This window comes from Vespa crabro, chromosome 24 (genome assembly GCF_910589235.1).
Source record: "Vespa crabro chromosome 24, iyVesCrab1.2, whole genome shotgun sequence".
NCBI classification, from domain to species: domain Eukaryota; kingdom Metazoa; phylum Arthropoda; class Insecta; order Hymenoptera; family Vespidae; genus Vespa; species Vespa crabro.
Genome location: NC_060978.1, coordinates 677,322 through 694,485, shown reverse-complemented (window position 1 = coordinate 694,485; position 17,164 = coordinate 677,322). Strand labels below are relative to the sequence as shown.

At 36.5% G+C, this 17,164-nt stretch overlaps 1 protein-coding gene across 1 annotated transcript; it reads right to left on the bottom strand.

Moving 5' to 3' along the window:
* Positions 1-150: 150 nt before the first annotated feature.
* LOC124432225 (U11/U12 small nuclear ribonucleoprotein 48 kDa protein-like) lies at positions 151-2,107 on the bottom strand. Its single transcript, XM_046980947.1, has 5 exons — positions 1,862-2,107; positions 1,613-1,781; positions 1,448-1,510; positions 1,015-1,159; positions 151-929 (listed from the first exon to the last, which is right to left on the bottom strand). The coding sequence occupies exons 1-5, from the start codon at positions 1,991-1,993 to the stop codon at positions 281-283; spliced, it is 1,158 nt and encodes a 385-aa protein (XP_046836903.1). The 5' UTR covers positions 1,994-2,107; the 3' UTR covers positions 151-280.
* Between the last annotated feature and the right edge of the window lie 15,057 nt (positions 2,108-17,164).

Genomic DNA, 17,164 nt, shown 5'->3' with positions numbered 1-17,164 from the left:
GTAATCATTCATAATCAAAATATCACTCAAAGGATGAAGAATATTATTCTATAGATTCAAACTTTGCCATTGTTAATTATCCAATTCATAATTTTTACCATTATGAATAATCTTTTAAAGGTATAAAGAAAATTAGAAATATTTTCTGAGTATTGTATAATAATTTTAATGAATTGTAATTTCATATTCTACACCAATGGATAACAGACTTTTTTTTTTTTTTTTAAATATACTTCGAATTATTATAAATAAATTACATGATGTATATTATTATAAATACCTATCGACCTTTTGTGTAATATGAATCCTTTGTTCTAATATCACTGTATTTTGAATGGCCTCTTTCTTGTGATGATTTATCATGATTTCTAGATTTATGTTTTTTCTTTACGTGTCTATCTTTTGATTTATGTTTATGTTTTTTATGAGACTTGTAATCTCTAGAACGAGATCTATGCCTATGTTCACTTCGTTTAGTCTTTTTTGATCTTTCCTTTGTATCTGATAAACGTTTCTCATATTTCTTATATTGCATAGATTCAGAATAATTTTTATTTATTGTACTTTCTTGTCGTCGATCATATATTGTATTTGTACGTTGATGCCCATTTTTTTCAATCTGTGAGAAGTGAGAGGATGCTGATGGCTTTTCGTAACAATTAGTTACAATTAATTTCTGTTTTTCTGAATATGTATTTAAATCTTGTTCAGAATTATATGTGGTTCTTGTTGCAGTAGGATCTTTTTGTTCTGAAATATATTCTGTATATATTTCCATTTGTTGATTTATAACTTCTCTAAGAATTTCTATATGAGATTTTTTATTAGTGTGTACACCTCTGTGCTTAGCTCTACGCCTTTTCAAATTGCGTTCTTGTACAAGCATTTCCAAAAGGGACATTTCTTTGTTATCTTTATCTTGTGGTTTTCTAAAAAGATAAATGCATAATAGTTTAATATAGAGTAATAAAATAAAAATGTTTATATATTTTTTGCCTTTTTAAAAAAACTTACGGTTTATTTATATCAGCAATATCACGACCTATATCAGGTTTAACAGTATGAGCAATCACATATTCGTACAGTGCCTTCCTCTCATCGCTAGTAAAATCTGAGGTGAGTCTGTCAGATGTATGTGGAATTAATCGTTGACCCAAACCTAGTATAAGTGTCAAGAAAAATTATATAGAAGATAACTGTGATCAATTGAAAAGTATAACGATGTTATTATATACAAGATAAAGAATAATTAATCAAATTGATATTAATTAAATTTTAATAATGGAAAGTATGATCTAATATCGATATATGTACATTCAGCAAAGGATATGAAAAAGGATATATATAGAGTCCGTGCCAAGTATAACATTCATAATCTTCTGGAAAAGATCAAACGATTTAAGATACAAAAAAGCATTGATCTTTGTTTACTTGATCTAAGACCAACCTGTTTTCATCTCTGGATTTTGTTCTTTTGCGTGTCGTAAGATTTCATCCTGTAATTCTTCGTCTATAACATATAATACGCAAGTAATTTTAATTAATAGACAATTACATTCTGATTGACAGATAATCGATATTGTAAACAATTAGAAATACTTTATATACTAACCCAATTGGAGACTCGATGGAGCATTTGGTGATAAAGCTGATTCTGGAAATGGAATGTTAAATTTTCCATAACCTTCCGCTTTCCATTGACAGGCAGATAGATGTGCATCGAGACATTCTTCTGTAATTCGATGTGATGGATCGTAGGGACACGTTAAGAAATTTTTATTCTATACAAAAACAATGATCGATTTATATTACTTATATCCTATAAATAAATGAAAAATAGAATAATCGTTATCATACATACATCTTGTGATATACTCTCTACTGTCCATCCTAAAGTAGAGGTTATATTGGCGATTTCTTGATTGATATTTTTATTGAAATCGTTTAATTCTACCAACTGTTTTTTTCTCTCGTTCAATGTAACTTCCAACATTATAAATTAATATAAATTATTTTAATTCTACGAATATAGTTAAAATTATCAAATCGAAAAATATCATTCAAATTGACTAACTTAATCTGATGTCAAACTATATAATAATTCCCATATAGATGGCGTCCTTGTATTCGCTTGATTTGCGTAGTAATTCAAATGTTTTATTGTAGAAATTTTATAATACGTTGGAACTTTCAAATTCTCTCGTTAGTTTGTCATTTTGTCTTACTTTTTATCTATTAATTAATAATTGTTAAGTCATGCGGGGAAAAGGGAAAGAAAAAAAGAAAAAAGAAAAAAAGAAACAAGGAATTAATCTTAAGCAATACATTCATCGGAAAACCTTAGAGAAATTGTAAAATTATGTGAAGTAAAGATAATAATCTAATTACGTGATATTTGAAGGTTACGTAATATTTCGAGAACTTAGAAACCGTTAGAAGGTAATTTACGTACGATATATATCGAAAGATATTATTTTGCATTTAATATGATTCATTAAGTTTTGCGATTTAAATATTTCATTATTACAATGAAATTAATTTCTAATATTTTATTTATTATCAGATCAATTGCTATGGCTCGATATACGTATTATGCAACGATTTTCAAGCGAAGACATGAAAATAAACGTAAGTATTAAAAATTTCAATTTTTCATAATAGTTCGGAGAGATGAGGCACTCTTATTACTTATAATTTAAATAAATAATTCGTAAATAGATTCGTGAGCCTAAAGACTTTTTGATAGAATATCGTTAATGGTTCAAAAGTTCGTTCGTTCGGATTTGAATCTTAGTCCAGAGAATTAGCCTCGAGAATTCAATTTTTTTTTTCGCGAATTCTATAATAATGCAGACGATCAAGTTATTCCAGTTTTCTCATTCCTTGATCAATGCTTGAGATTTTTGAGAGTTTCGATTGACTTTAAGTTTTAATGACATTGGTGTTTGGATTTAGATATGATCGAAGATCTATTCACGATCATTGAAAATATGCAATCGTTGACGAACAGTCGATGATTTTCGTACTATTTTTTTTTTTTTTTTTGTTTTTTTTTCTCCCCCCAGTATACTTAACCTTACGGCGAAATTGTTTTCTATTATTAAAACGATGAATTAAATAGTTTAAATGTCTTTTCGTTAATCGTAAAGTATGAAAATAATTTTTGATAATTTTTGTACGTGGAAGCTGCGATTGTATACGAAGATTGTCATATAGGATTCACTTGGTGAACGTTGTAACGACCTATGTAATTAACAGCGTGGACTAAGACGAAATGTTTCTGATCTGATTGTAAGTCGAGTCTATTTAACTTTCTCTCGATAACCTTGTGACGGTGTTGTTGGCCATTCAGTTCTCGAAAATTGTACGAAAAACATTGAAAACAAGGTAAATAACGTGGCCTACTTACTCATGTACGTTTCCTTTCATACAAGTCAAGTCAAGTCAATTGGCTTGGATAGTTCTTCGTTAGATGTTCACGAAGGAGGAACATTTAAGATCTCGTTAACGCGTGTGATTTTATTCTTTCTTCAGATTTTCAACGTTGCGTTTATTTATTAACTTTAGACATGTATCGGAGAATTAAAAATTACGTTATGCGCTATTTTAATTCAATAATAATAATAATAATAATAATAATAATAATAATAATAATAAATGATCAAAGGATCTGATTGGGAAGTTGGATTTTGTTTTTTTTTTTTTCTTAAGCAAAGTAAGAATTCAATTTATTTTAATTGCTTTGGTGATTTATAATGAATGATGATTATTATATAATTTAACAAAATGAAACGAATTATTTATCATTATGAAAAACGTTGGAATGAGTTGTGCACTGTGACCAGGTCGGTTCGCTGGTGATCACTAAATTCAAGGGAATATACGAGCGAATACGTACTTGTTCGTAGTAAACAGTAAAAACTCGGACGACTCTCTGGTCGCCATGATCACTGAAATACATTTAATTAAATGCAGGCGTTCGTATTACGAGCAACTTTTCTTGAAGATTGGACACTGGCAAATGGTAGTCTTCAAGGTGTCTGCCAAGGTGACTGTTTTCATTGGTTGTACATAAATCCGTCACTAACGTGAGACCATAAGTTACGATATTGACAAATTCGAGTCACCAAGTTTGATCGCCTGCTTTTTTTCTTTTTTTTTTTTTTTTGGTCTTTCATCGATCTCCTCGCAGTTGACTGATCGATAGTGCGCAACGAGCCTTAAATTGGACTTTTTAGTTTGGTGCTGTTACACGTCGAAGCTCTTTTAGATCTACTAAATTCACACCACCCCCGTTTTACTTAGCACAGGTAAGATGCATTTTTAGACATTTAGTAGAGGGGACACGTCGAGGTAACCAAATGGCTGGCTATGTGACGATTGATTAGGTGACGCATAACTTCGACTCTATTTCCTTGTTTTTTTTTTTTTTTTTAATGGATTTATCGCCTATTTGGACTTCTAAGAATTGAAATTCTTAATCTGCAAGTTTCGAAGAGTAAATGATCTTTTCAAAAATGTTCTGAACAATGATTTTCTTATTTATCTCGTGTAATACATAAGTAATTCATTGAACATTTTCATATATATATAAAGAAGAAATATATATATATATATTATTATTATTTATATATTTTTATATATATTATATCATTTGAAACAAATAAATTCTCGTAAAGAGTCGGGAATACGAAAAGCGGGAGCTACCTGTATTAAAACTATATCTTCCGCTCTAAACACAAATAAAGCGATGAGCGGATAAAACGATAGAGCGTTCTATCTTTTCTGATAGTATACAGTGCATTGGATATGCGCAGCTTTGGATGTCACGATGATTTATCGGGCCGGAAACGAATTCATGTCCAATTATACGACCAACGAATATCGCGCACAGATCGCTGCGCTCGCTTTGCCATTTATTTTCGCGAATTGTTCAATACACACCGCCATGGTTTGCTAAAGTTTTTTGTGCAGCGATCGCGTGTAATCGTTTTTTTTTTTCATGCGTGTTCTTTTTTTGCTTTTTTATTTTTTTTTTGTTCGTTTTGCCTTTTTTGCTTTTTTTTTTGTTTCTTTTTTTCTCCATATAACAGGTCGCCGATAAAATTTCACGATTTGCACCACTGATTGACAATCATACGGTATTCTACTACTCGGTCGGCGGACTCGACAGTTCTAGTGTGAATTTTTTTTTTTTTTTTTTTTTTTTTTTTTTTTTTTTTTTTTTTTGGAATTTCGACGAGTGTCGAGGAAAACTTTTTTTGTACGATCGATATGTTTTCGTCGTCGATTGACTGTTAGCCTCTTATTCGATTTTAAGCTTTTTATGAAAGTTGTCTCGAACGTTCAATCGGTTCGATCTAGATGGGTTTTCCGCACCTAACGTTAATTAGGCTTGTACTATTCGACGAGTCATATATGCCGAGAACTACAAATAATTATTATTGTCACGTCGGACGTGCATCATTCGTAAAACCGGTTAATCCGGTTAACGCGAAGCCTCCCGGCGATCGAGAGGCGCTCTCGGTAAAAGGCCATCGCGATAAACATGTCCAATTTTTACTTAAGTTACCCGCAGCGCTCTTGGATTAAGTTCGCTTCGTACGTTACATCGCAAATAATTTTATTTAAGGTCCCCTCACGGCCGTTTCTCAAAGTGTTCTCTCACGCGTTTCTCCGTTATTAAAAATGAGACAAAATGATGCTGGATGTCGAGCCAGTAGGATTTGTCCGATCATCGAAGGTTCTTTTCGTTCCACCTAACAAGATATCTCTTTTTTGGCTTTATTACGAGCAAAAGCGATCAGTAAAATCGAAAAGTCGATGGCGAAGTTAACGAGTTTGCAGAAAGTTTATATATCTACATTGTCAACGCTTTAAATATAAGTATACATACACAAACACATATACTTATAGATAGACCTAGGCATATATATATATATATATATATATATATATATTATAAATATATATACCACCTATATGTGTATATATATATAGATACATGCATAAATACATAAGTCACGCTAGCGAGGGGAAGAAAGGCTAAGAACACGATAAGCTTCTCCGACTTAACTAGTTAACGATAAAAGGAGCGAAAAGACTAATCGGCACGCGTCGCCTGGTCCATGAATCAGAGGTAACGTCGGCATTGAAAAACAAGACAGAGTGATTTCTTTTTTACGCGCGAAGAAGAAGAGTGACGAGTGGAGGGGGTGATGGAGCTAAGGGGGGTGGGAGGGAGGGAGGAATGAATGGATGGAACTCGCGTGCGAATCACGAATACGTCCTTTTCGTTGCGGTAAATGCGAGTAGACGAGAGAGGAGAGATAGATAGATAGAGATAGAGATAGAGAGAGAGAGAGAGAGAGAGAGAGAGAGAGAGAGAGTGGGGCAAAAGAGATAGAGAGAGAAAGATAGATAGGCAAAAGATAGAGAGAGAGAGAGAGAGAGAGATATGGGAGAGGGAAGAGAACGAAATGGCTCTCGGCTGCCGCTACCAGACAAAGAAGCCCGTCAAGCACGATGATGGACGCCTTCATGAACGACCCTACGGAGCCCCGTACATCACTTTTATTACCGCCGTCCTCATTTTCATATTTCATATTTACATTTCTAGACCGCCGTAAATCAGCGAATTTATGGGTAATTAGGCCTTTGTGCCGCGTGGACCCACCGAGTCAGTCGTAGAGAAATCGGGGGTGGAGCGAACCACCCCCTTCCCTTTCTCCTCTTCTTTCTCCTCCTCCACCTCTTTCTCTTCCTCCTCTTCCCCCCTTCCCACCGCAGAGAGCGTCGCTTATCGAACGATATGGTACTCTCTCTTTCTCTGTCTCTCTCTCTTTCTCTCTTTCTCTCCTCCTGGCTTATTTCGCGACTCGAAACTACCCTTCCGCTCTCTTCTCACGGCCAACCTCATCCCCTTTCTTTATATTACTACCATCTCCCTTTCGAAATCAGAAACAAGGAAAATGACTCTCTTTCTTCCTTTTCTTTCTCGAGAGAGGATTTCAAAGTTCGGACTTGGAGTCTATCTTTGGGAAACCTGGATCTAAAGAAGATTGGACCGGTAGATTCGGATTTATTTAGCCCTAGTACTTTGTGTAGAAGTTTTGTCTAACGAGGAATTCTTTTACAGTTTTCTCTATGTGGATTTTCAGGTGATGGTGACTAACTATGTAGAGTGGTAATTTCTTCTTTTGAAAACATTCTTTATCCATTCGAAAGTCTTAATGGTATTTTATTTATTTTCAAGTAGACATAAGCATATTGTAAAATTTATATCGTTCGTAGAACCCAACTGGTCTTTTGACTTTCCAATGGATTAAGTGGAGAGGAAAAATGGAAAATGATAATACCACCTAGATGTTATACGAGATGCGTTGGACGCGTTTAGCCCTCCATGTCATAAAGATCCTCGTTGATACTTAACAGTGCGTTTTAATGGGGCACGCAGGTGCGAGTACATCTTGTCGTCTACTTTCCATTCTTGTCGCGTACGTTAAGTATCTGATAATGATGGTTTACAATGAAATGGCCAAGTTCCCTTCTTCCATCCATTACTAGTTACTTTCCCATACCTATTACTTCCTCTTCACAAGAACGTTCATCCTAAGTGTTGATCGTTAACAATGTCGGATGCAGACGTTCAAAGTCGATATACCATAAAATTATTTTGTTCTTCGCACGATAATAATCGTACAGCAATTTAATAAGATTATTAGGGGAAAGTTTTTTTTTTTTCTTTTTTTTTTTTTTTAAATATAGTAACAAGCTCGCCGTTCAGCTTAATTATCTTAATCCGTCGACTCCGGTTTGTATCGCTTTATTAACTAATTTTGATTCTTCGCTCTATTCATGTTTATCTTAACAGAGAAGAAGAAGAAGAAGAAGAAGAAGAAGAATAAGAGTAAGAAGAATAAGAAGAGGAAGAACATCTTTTAATATCATTTTGAAAATTTCCATTTGTAGTATACCTACTAACTTCTGTGTCTGAAAACAAGAGAGGAGCAAAGAGAAATATTCTCTTATCTTTATTGTCTTATAGTTTGGGACAAGTTACTTTCAAGAACAGAAGTATCGAAAGTCTGAGCGTAGCAACCATGTACTACACTTTAGCAGCGGAAGTTTAAAATTTTCTTTGATTTTATTCTCAAGCGGTATAGCATTTCGAGGATTCCCAATGGTTGTAAATAATATAAACTAGAAATCTTTTCTTTTTTTTTTTCCTCTCTTCAAATGTGATATTAAAGTACGATAGATGCTAAATAATAATTTTTGCGAGAATAAAGAATTTTATTTCAATGGCAATTAAAGAAAAAAAAATATATATATATATATATATATATATATATATATATATATAAACACTGTTAATGGCATATCGTAGAAACTCATTAAGTTAGTTTAATTTTAATGAAATCGAAATATGTTGAGGTTATTATAACCTAGTTTCTGCGAGTCATAAGGCGATCCGTCCCTGCTTTGTAGTTTATAGAACTTGCAGTGAAATGGTACGTGCACGACAAGCCGGCGACTGGTGGAAGCTGTTAGTTCGCTTCATATCTTAATGAGACCAGCTTGTCGTTTAAACTCTACCTACCCGAAAGGGTGCCTGAGACGTGCAAATCAGAGGAGAGATTCTCCCTAAACCCTTTAATTAGTGCTCATAAATTGTGACGATATAAGTCGATAATGCTCTTTGTGGTTAATTTATGTTATCTTATTACAAACATACATAGCTAGAGGAATTTCTGAATTATTTCAAATCATCGATGTTTTTCTTCAAGCATTTATAGTATTGAATCGCTAAAATCTTTTCAAATAGATATCATATAAACTCGATTAGATATTTTCTATGGAATAGGGGATAAATAATAAACGTATAAAATGAATATTTATTTTTCAAGGAGTATTAGTCTTTCGTGACTTAACATTAGAGAGTTTTCATAATTTAAGAAAGTGGAATTAAAATGGGGGAAAAAAAAAAAAAAAATAAAAAAAAAAATAAAAGAAAAAAAGAGAAAAGGAAAAAAGAAAAAAAGGAAATGAAAGAAAGGAATATAGGATTATTTGAAAAAATCAAAGTGCGTAAAGATGGTGAAACATTTCTAAGGAGTAGACGTAATGTGCGTATATTTACTTTAGTACCCACCTGTTGCGGTAACCCAGTTTCTTACGCACACTTACGGCAAACTTTTTAAACTTGCCGGCAATCCTTTTAAGTTCTTCAACATTATATGATATTTAAAAGGATTGAGTTATAATGCAGAGCGTGAACATTTGTTTTCCCTTTTTCTCTTTTTCTTCGTTTCCTTCCTCTTAGATTCTAAATAATTTGTAATATTTTAAAATTTTACATGCCTATACGTAATTACGTTTATTAAGAAGATCTTTTTTCTTATTTCTTCTTAATATTTCTCCCTTGTAAAATCGATAATTCCTTTCCTCATTTTTTGAATATCTTGATCAACGAGAAAAAAAGCTAGTATCGTTTTTATTTTAATTTAAAAGATCGACGAGTTTTTCAATATTTGCTTTTTCTATTGAGCGTTATAACGCAGTCAATTTATTTCCGTCATATACCTTTTACGAGTAAAATAAAATTTATATTGTTTAATATTTTTATTTCGACGAAATTGATTTTAATTTGTAAATATAATTGTATCGACAGAAACGATGAACGAAAAAATTTCATAGAATTCTCAATAGATGGCCTTCCGATGCAACGCTGCATTCACAGAACTTTGTCCATCGTTGAATTTAGGAAATATATATACATACATACATACATACATATATATATATATATATATTTATTTATTTATTTATTTATTTATTTATTTATTTATTTATTTCTTTATTTATTTCTTTTTCTTCATTGTAATTTAATAATCAAATAATACAGTGACGATAATAGAAGAGATCTAAAATTCGATCTGTCTATCAAAATATTTAATTTCCATAGCCATGTTATATTTACGTATAAAATTATGAATAATAATTTATCGAATTTAATATCAATATAAAAAGAATATATATATATATATATATATATATATATTCCAAGATATATATATATATATATATATGTATATCTTGGAATAATTATTAGAAATTCACTTTTCATTCTCGTTCGTATCGTATCTCAAATCTCTTTCGGACTGATTCACCCATAACAGAATTCGAACAAGTTAGCAAAGTAGCGGAGACATAAACAAGAGAGGATATCGGCTTCGTATTTCCTCGAAGTAGAAACCACCGAGTCCGATCGAATTCGCAGCTTGCATTAGCATACAATCGCCAGTTGCATTCGATCTCGCGCTCTGCATCTGCGTTGCACGCATTTCCTTCCGTCCCTTTCGTTCCTCCTGTCCCTACTCTTAATGGCGGGGGAACACGTTAATTCATTGTATGTTTAATATGGAAGTGACCGTTCCGAGAGCACGATTCGTTCAATTTCTTTTTCTTCCTTTTTTTTCCCCTTTTTTTCTTTTCTTTTTCCTTTTTCTCTTTTTTCTCCTCTGTTTTTTTTTTTCTTTTTTTTCTTTTTCCTTTTTTTCTATTGGTTACAACGAAGGAAAGACGAATGACAGAAAAATAGAGAGAAAATGGGCGAGCGAGAGAGAAAGAATGAGTCAAGGGTAGAGAAGAGAGACAGACAGAGAGAGGGAGAGAGATAGAGAGTGAGAGAACCAGAGGGAAAGAGAGAGAGAGAGAGAGAGAGAGAGAGAGAGAGAGAGAGAGAGAGAGATAAAGTAACGAGACAACACAGACATGGCGCGACGCGTCATAGCACGTGCACGTGCATTGATACCGATATTTATGTTCGCCAGTTAATCATGTCAAAATCGTTTGATTTGTCGTTGGCTTTTATGGAGGGGAATTAAAACGTTCATTTCGCCACAGACACTCGCCAACAGTGACCGTTCCGTTGGTGTCGCTCGTTCTACGTTACTATCGTAACGTGAGTTATTCTCTCGACAGTTTTCACGGTAGCGAAGAGAGGGATCGTGCCGTTTTTGATAGCGAAAGGAGCTTTTTGGAAAATTAGCCTTCCTCCACCGACCAATCGCACGCCCATCCGCCGGCCTGCCTCGTCCTCCAACGTCCACGCCAATCACGAACGTGTAATTAAACTATTTTCTTTCGTTTTTTTCTTTTTATTTCTCTCTTTTTTTTTTCTTTTTTTTTCTTTTTTTTTGGGCACCTCTCTCTCCCGTTTTCTTTTTTATTTTATTTATTTTTCTTTACTTTGCGCTAACTCTGTCTATCCATAATTTATATCAATGAAAAAGGTTTGCTTTTTATGTAACAAACATAAAGCTTTTTGTTTTATACGTATATATATATATATATATTTTTTTTTTTTTTTTTTCTTTTCATAACAAGAATGCACTTATTTTTAATTTGTATATAACAAGAATTATGTTTTTTGTTAAGAAAAAAAAAACAAAAAAAAAAAAAAGAAAATTAAAAGAAATAAGGTTTCAAAGTTTTATACATTAAGAAAAATAATTTCTTTTTTGTTTTTTGTTTTTTTTTTTTTGTAATATAAGTACGTACGTATATCGGATGCATACCAAATCGACAAAGAATTTCTTTCAATCTACTATTTCTTATACAAGACCTCTTTTATTTCTTCTTATCTCGATGAGGTTCCGAGGAGAGAAATACTTTGATGAAAGACTCACGTACAGACGGTATTGTCGTCCTGGGTTCAGTAATATACATAAAGCTTTATTGCCATCGTTTCTGGAAACTTCGCTGATTGTATTACCGAACGAGAATCGTATCTGTTGTGTCATGGCAATTCTCAAGGAGGTGACCTGATCTATCCCTGTCTCCTTGTTCTATTATATTTTTCCTTTGCACTATTCCTAGATCAGCGCTTTATTTTTTCTTCTTTTCTTTTTTTTTCTTCTTCTTATTCTTCTTCTTTTTTTTTCTTTTTTTTCTTTTTTTTATAATTTCCAAAAAATCATCGCTTCATGATATATCCTTTGAAAACGTTCATGTTCGTAGAAACTTTAAAAGGAAATAACGTGATGGGAGTATTAGAAGATGAGAGTTTTATTTTATAATGAGGGAAAAGGTGAAATTTAACTATTTAGATCACGTCGAGTCCTTCTTATTCGTTCTTCCTTTGGCACAGTAAGATACATAGGTAGTCAACTAATTAATTGACGTCTATTGCCTTTGTAGACGAGACGTCAGAAACTCGAAGACGGACGCCGCGAGGTTGGCGTTTGCGGCTATGTTGCGGAAAGGGAGAACCTTTGTCGTATCGAATCTTACCTTCTCTAAGCTCTTAGAAGAAGATCACTTTGACGTTCAAAGCTTAACACGACTACGTCGATCTTCAACTTTCGTTAATAGACATCAGGATATACTTTTGTCATGCGTCTAAGTGCTGCCAAATTAATAATCAAAGTCTTCCTTTGTTAAATAGACATTTGAAGTGATTATTGATGGAGAATTAATAACGAGAAAGTAACGAGAAGGAACGATTAATAGTAACGATAAAAATAATAGGATCTAATTCGATTAGATAATCACGATGGATAAATACGAAGAGAAATAAGAAAAGAACTCGAAACTAAAGAGTCCTTTAGTCGTCGTGGACTGAATGGTGCACCTGTCAAGGAAGTATTCGACCGAGGAAGATCAACGCGCGAATTCTCACGACGAGGACAAAGTTAGTCGGTGGACAGTAAGGAGGGTCCCTGGTGGATCGACAGGCGTCCATCAAGGTGCTTGCTGGTACGTAAGAAGAACATTCAAAGAGAAGGATGAGGTAATGGTAAGAAGAAGAGGGAGAGCGAAAGAGAGAGAGAGAGAGAGAGATTGAAAGAGAAAGAGAGAGAAGGGAAAAAGACGGAGGAAGTTGTAGTTCGAAAAGGAAGGAGACGGAAGGCTGACGAGCTGCTTGGCTCTTCTTCTTTACCCTAGGGACCGAAGAGAGATAGAGATAAAGAGAAAGAAAAAGAAAAAGAGAAGGAGAATGGAGAAAGAGAAAGAAAAAGAGAGGAGGATTGATGGAAAGAGAGGAGAACAAAGAAGGAAATGAGGGAGATAGAGAAGCACCGGAAAGGAGTGAAAAGGGAACAGAGAGAGAGAGAGAGAGAGAAAAGGTGGGGAGCCCGAGAAAGGGATGGAAGAGCGAAGGCGGCGGAGGCAGAAGCAGCCGGCATCAGCTCGGTCCGCGCGCTTCTATCACGTCGGGCGAACGGGCGGACAGCTCGGAGGCGATTTGTCTTTCATTTCGGGCTAATTTATTGCGCCCAGGCAGCTTTCTTTCTCTGTCCTTCCTTCTTTCTTCCTCTCGTCCTGCGCTGAGCGTCTCCCTTTCCCCATCTCTCTCTCTCTCTTTCTCTCTCTCTCTCTCTCTCTCTCTCTCTCTCTCTCTTTTTCTCTTTCTCTCTTTCTCTCTTTCTCTCTCTAGCGCTATTCTCGACTCCGCACCATTCAGCCACGCCCCACCCAACTAATGTCCCACATAAAACTTGGTATCAGCGATCCTCAAACGGGGATTTACAATCCCTTCAAGCGCCGCTGTCACGATAAATCCTCGAGGGCGACGTCGATATATCTCGCGCGCGAATACTTCTGTCCCTAATGGATACCCCCTTGGTACCATACAAGCTCGTCGTTGGAGTCGAAACCAGTCGGGATCCTTCGTATATCCGTAACCGAGTCGAAAACCCCTACGTGTCCCTCCACGACGATCGACGGACGACGACGAATGCATCCTAACGATCTCTCTCTCTCTCTTTCTCTCTCTCTCTCTCTCTCTCTTTCTCTCTCTCTCTCTATCTCTTCGTCTTCGTTTCCTTCTTATTCTTTTGCTTCTTCTCTTGATTTCTGTCCCGCGTAAATGACTCTCCCTTTTTCTCATCTCTCTTATCAATTCTCGATTTAATTTCCAAATAATTTCGTTCGAAGTAGTCCGGTACAATCGATGATACAGATAAAAGGGGACATCGTATGTTATCGTTCATGTTACGTTCTGCCGATAGCTTTCGCATAGATAAAGAATAGATATAAATATATACATATATACATTTATATATATATATATATATATATATATATATATATATATATATATATAAAACAAGAAGAAAAAGAAAAAAATGGAAATCCAAAGGAGAAGACCTACGTGGAAAACGCATTATCGAGGTTATAACAGCATCCTATTAGACCACTCGTCGCAGACAGTTAATAAGGGTAAAAGCGCGCGTTCGCGCAATTAAGAGCGGTAATAAGCGCCTTAAAGCCAATAAGATGTTTCCTAATGGGACAAGGTAACAGCGTAGGACCAATTATCCGAGGTCGTATTAAAATGCGCGTAAAGAAGGAACGAACATATATAGGTAGACTTTTAACATCGTCGCGGCATCTACTCTCGTATACGCCCAACCGATTTTCTAGATGATCTCGATTACGCGAGTATCAGGAGAAAAAGAGAGAGAGAGAGAGAGAGAAAGAAAGGTATAAGGCATCGATACTTAAGGAAAAAGAAAAAGATATTCTTGCCGCTAGGCTATATCTCGAAGCGTTTAAGCACCGCTAATCCTCAAACGATGCTGGTTTCATACCTCGTGCGTATACGTACCTTTCGATTCCATTAAAACGAAGGGCGCTCTAGAGTAGCCCACCACTATACTTTCTCTTTCTTTTTCTTTTTCTCTCTTTCTTTTTTTTTTTCTCTGAGAGGTCACCATCTTTAGAGAGGGAGAGAAAGGGAGAGAGAGAGGGAGAGGGAGAGAAAAAAAAAGGGATCACGGAACTCTCATTTCTCGTGGTTCGTTTATGCGACCCGTTTACGCGTTAGACTTTACTTCTTTTCTCTTTTCTTTCTTTTTTCTTTTTTTTTTGTTCCTCTCTTTCGTTGTTCGAACGACGACAATATGAATATGGAAGAGAGAGCGCCTCTATAATGCCACTCTCTTGTTTCGCGATCGTCTTTAAACAACGAAGAGGTGTAGGGAAGGATGGCATAAGAGTCAGAAAGAGAAAGAGGGGTGAGAAAGACCGAGAGAGAGAGAGAGAGAGAGAAAGAGAGAGAAAGTGTGTATAACGAAGATGGGGGATATAACGAAAGAGAAAAGGGGGAAGGAGAGAGAGAAAGGGTGGCTTCTTGTCGGAGGCTTTTGGCATAAGTCCTCGTTATGATTCAACGCGCCTTAAGCCGGTCTTCGCGTCGAGTCCGCGGGGTACCTCCTTTGCCTACTCTTACCCTTTCTTCTCTTATTCTCTCTCTCTCTCTCTCTCTCTCTCTCTCTCTCTCTCTTTCTCTTTCTCTTTCTCCCTTTGCTAATTCCGGTCCGCAACTTCCACCTTCTCCTCTTCCTCGCGTCTATTTTCAAAGCACGACGTCAAGGAATATTACGCGGGCGCTTACGAGTCGGCATTTTGCGTGCTACTGGCGTTGGTACATGCCAACGGGCAACGAAGCAGCCAACGAACGACACACCACCGGGATCACGGAGTTACAACGTGCATTCGCTACGGATCTTCGAGTCTACCGGCATTAACTTATCGCGCGTATCTGCGCACTGAACCGCGCGGTCCAATAGACGATGTCGTTTATTTTCCTGCTTACGATCTACCAGGAAGGTTAAGTCGTTTGACGATGCATTCTCCTTAACCGTGATAGGCTCGATTGCTCTCGAATTAAATCAAAGAGAAAAAGTAAGAAGTTCACCGAAGACATTAGAATGCGTTATCGTTTTTTAATCGAGCTTCTACGTCATTAAATCTAGCAAATCGTAGAAATGCTTCTATATTTCTCTTTCTCTTTCTCTCTCTCTCTCTCTCTTTCTCTTTCTCTCTCTTTCTGTAGGCAAAACATCACGTGGAATTCTTCGGCTTACGGTTTATCGGACACGATTCTCACTGTGGTGTACGCTCACCGCATCGCGCGTTTCCCTTTCCCTCGTAGTTCTTCGGCAGGACGTAATACTCTTGGGATATGTGTGTTTGTGGATATGCGTGCACGCCTAACGAAGCGTGCAGCCTCTACCGGACCCACCGGCTCCTGGAACGTTACGGCATCGGTCGTAACAATTATTAACCTGATTGCACCTGATCATATACGCGGAATAACACGCGCGAATCTTCTCTGTACCAGTGTGCGTACGTGTGCCTGTTAAACGTAGGACGCCACGTAGTAGAGGAGAAGTTTTCCAGATAGTGCGGTAAAGAAGGGTAACATTGGTGATACGTGCATGTGAGCGTTGTTGCACGCATTGAAAGGACAACGTTGATGTTACCGAGAGAGGGAGGGAGACCAGGCTAAAGCTTGCGTTTAATCCTGTCGCGGATTCGAGTTTCGGGATTTGGCTACTCGAAGTTACGTTGGAGGGGAGTTTCGAAATGAGAGAAAGAGAAAGATGGAGAAAGAGAAGCGCGGAGAGGAGCTACGCGCTCGTGTATAACGAATCAATTCTGTTTATCTCTCTCTCTCTCTCTCTCTCTCTCTCTCTCTCTCTCTCTCTCTCTCTCTCTCTCTCTCTCTCTCTTTCTCTTTCTCGATTGCGTATAGATAGGGTCGCATTGGTGCGGCACACGTGGCCGGTTGCTCCGTTGCACGTAGGACGCAGTTGCGCGTAGTAGAGAGCTTCGACGAGCCGTCGCTGTTTTACTGTAAGGGGTTAATTGCATTGCCAATAACAGATAATGCAACAATCAATGATTTAGGCGGATGAACGGTAGAGGCGAAGAGGCAGGGGTTGGAGCTCGAGTACGGAACCTCTTCTCTCTCTCTCTCTTTCTCTCTCTCTCTCTCTCTCTCTCTCTCTCTGTGTCTCTATCCCTATCTTTCTCTCTTCCTCTTCCACCTTCATACCCCTTCCTCAGCAACCCCCGTTACGGTAGGCAGCAGCGGTATACGGCCTATATACGTTCCTATGATGTTTGCAGCCGCGGCACTCCCACCCTCTCACTAATTTAAACAGTCCCAGCAGGCTCGCGGCAGATTATCCTAACAATAATTGGCCGCGCTTCCTAAACCGTTCGGGTGTTGAGCACGCAGCTGGAGGACGCGCGATTAGGCGGTGAGAAAATGGAGGCCGGAATGGCTATGCGACAGCGTGAAATGCGACTTTGAAAGGAATCGGTGGCGAGAATCGAGGGTGTGGGAGAAAGAGAGAGAGAGAGG

Excerpts from the sequence above, each read along its gene's own strand:
- LOC124432225 (XM_046980947.1), bottom strand. The coding sequence starts at position 1,993 with ATGTTGGAAGTTACATTGAACGAGAGAAAAAAACAGTTGGTAGAATTA. Across the intron at positions 1,160-1,447 it reads AAATCCAGAGATGAAAACAG|GTTTGGGTCAACGATTAATT; the intron begins GTTGGTCTTAGA and ends CACTTATACTAG. Across the intron at positions 930-1,014 it reads ATTGCTGATATAAATAAACC|AAAACCACAAGATAAAGATA; the intron begins GTAAGTTTTTTT and ends TTATCTTTTTAG.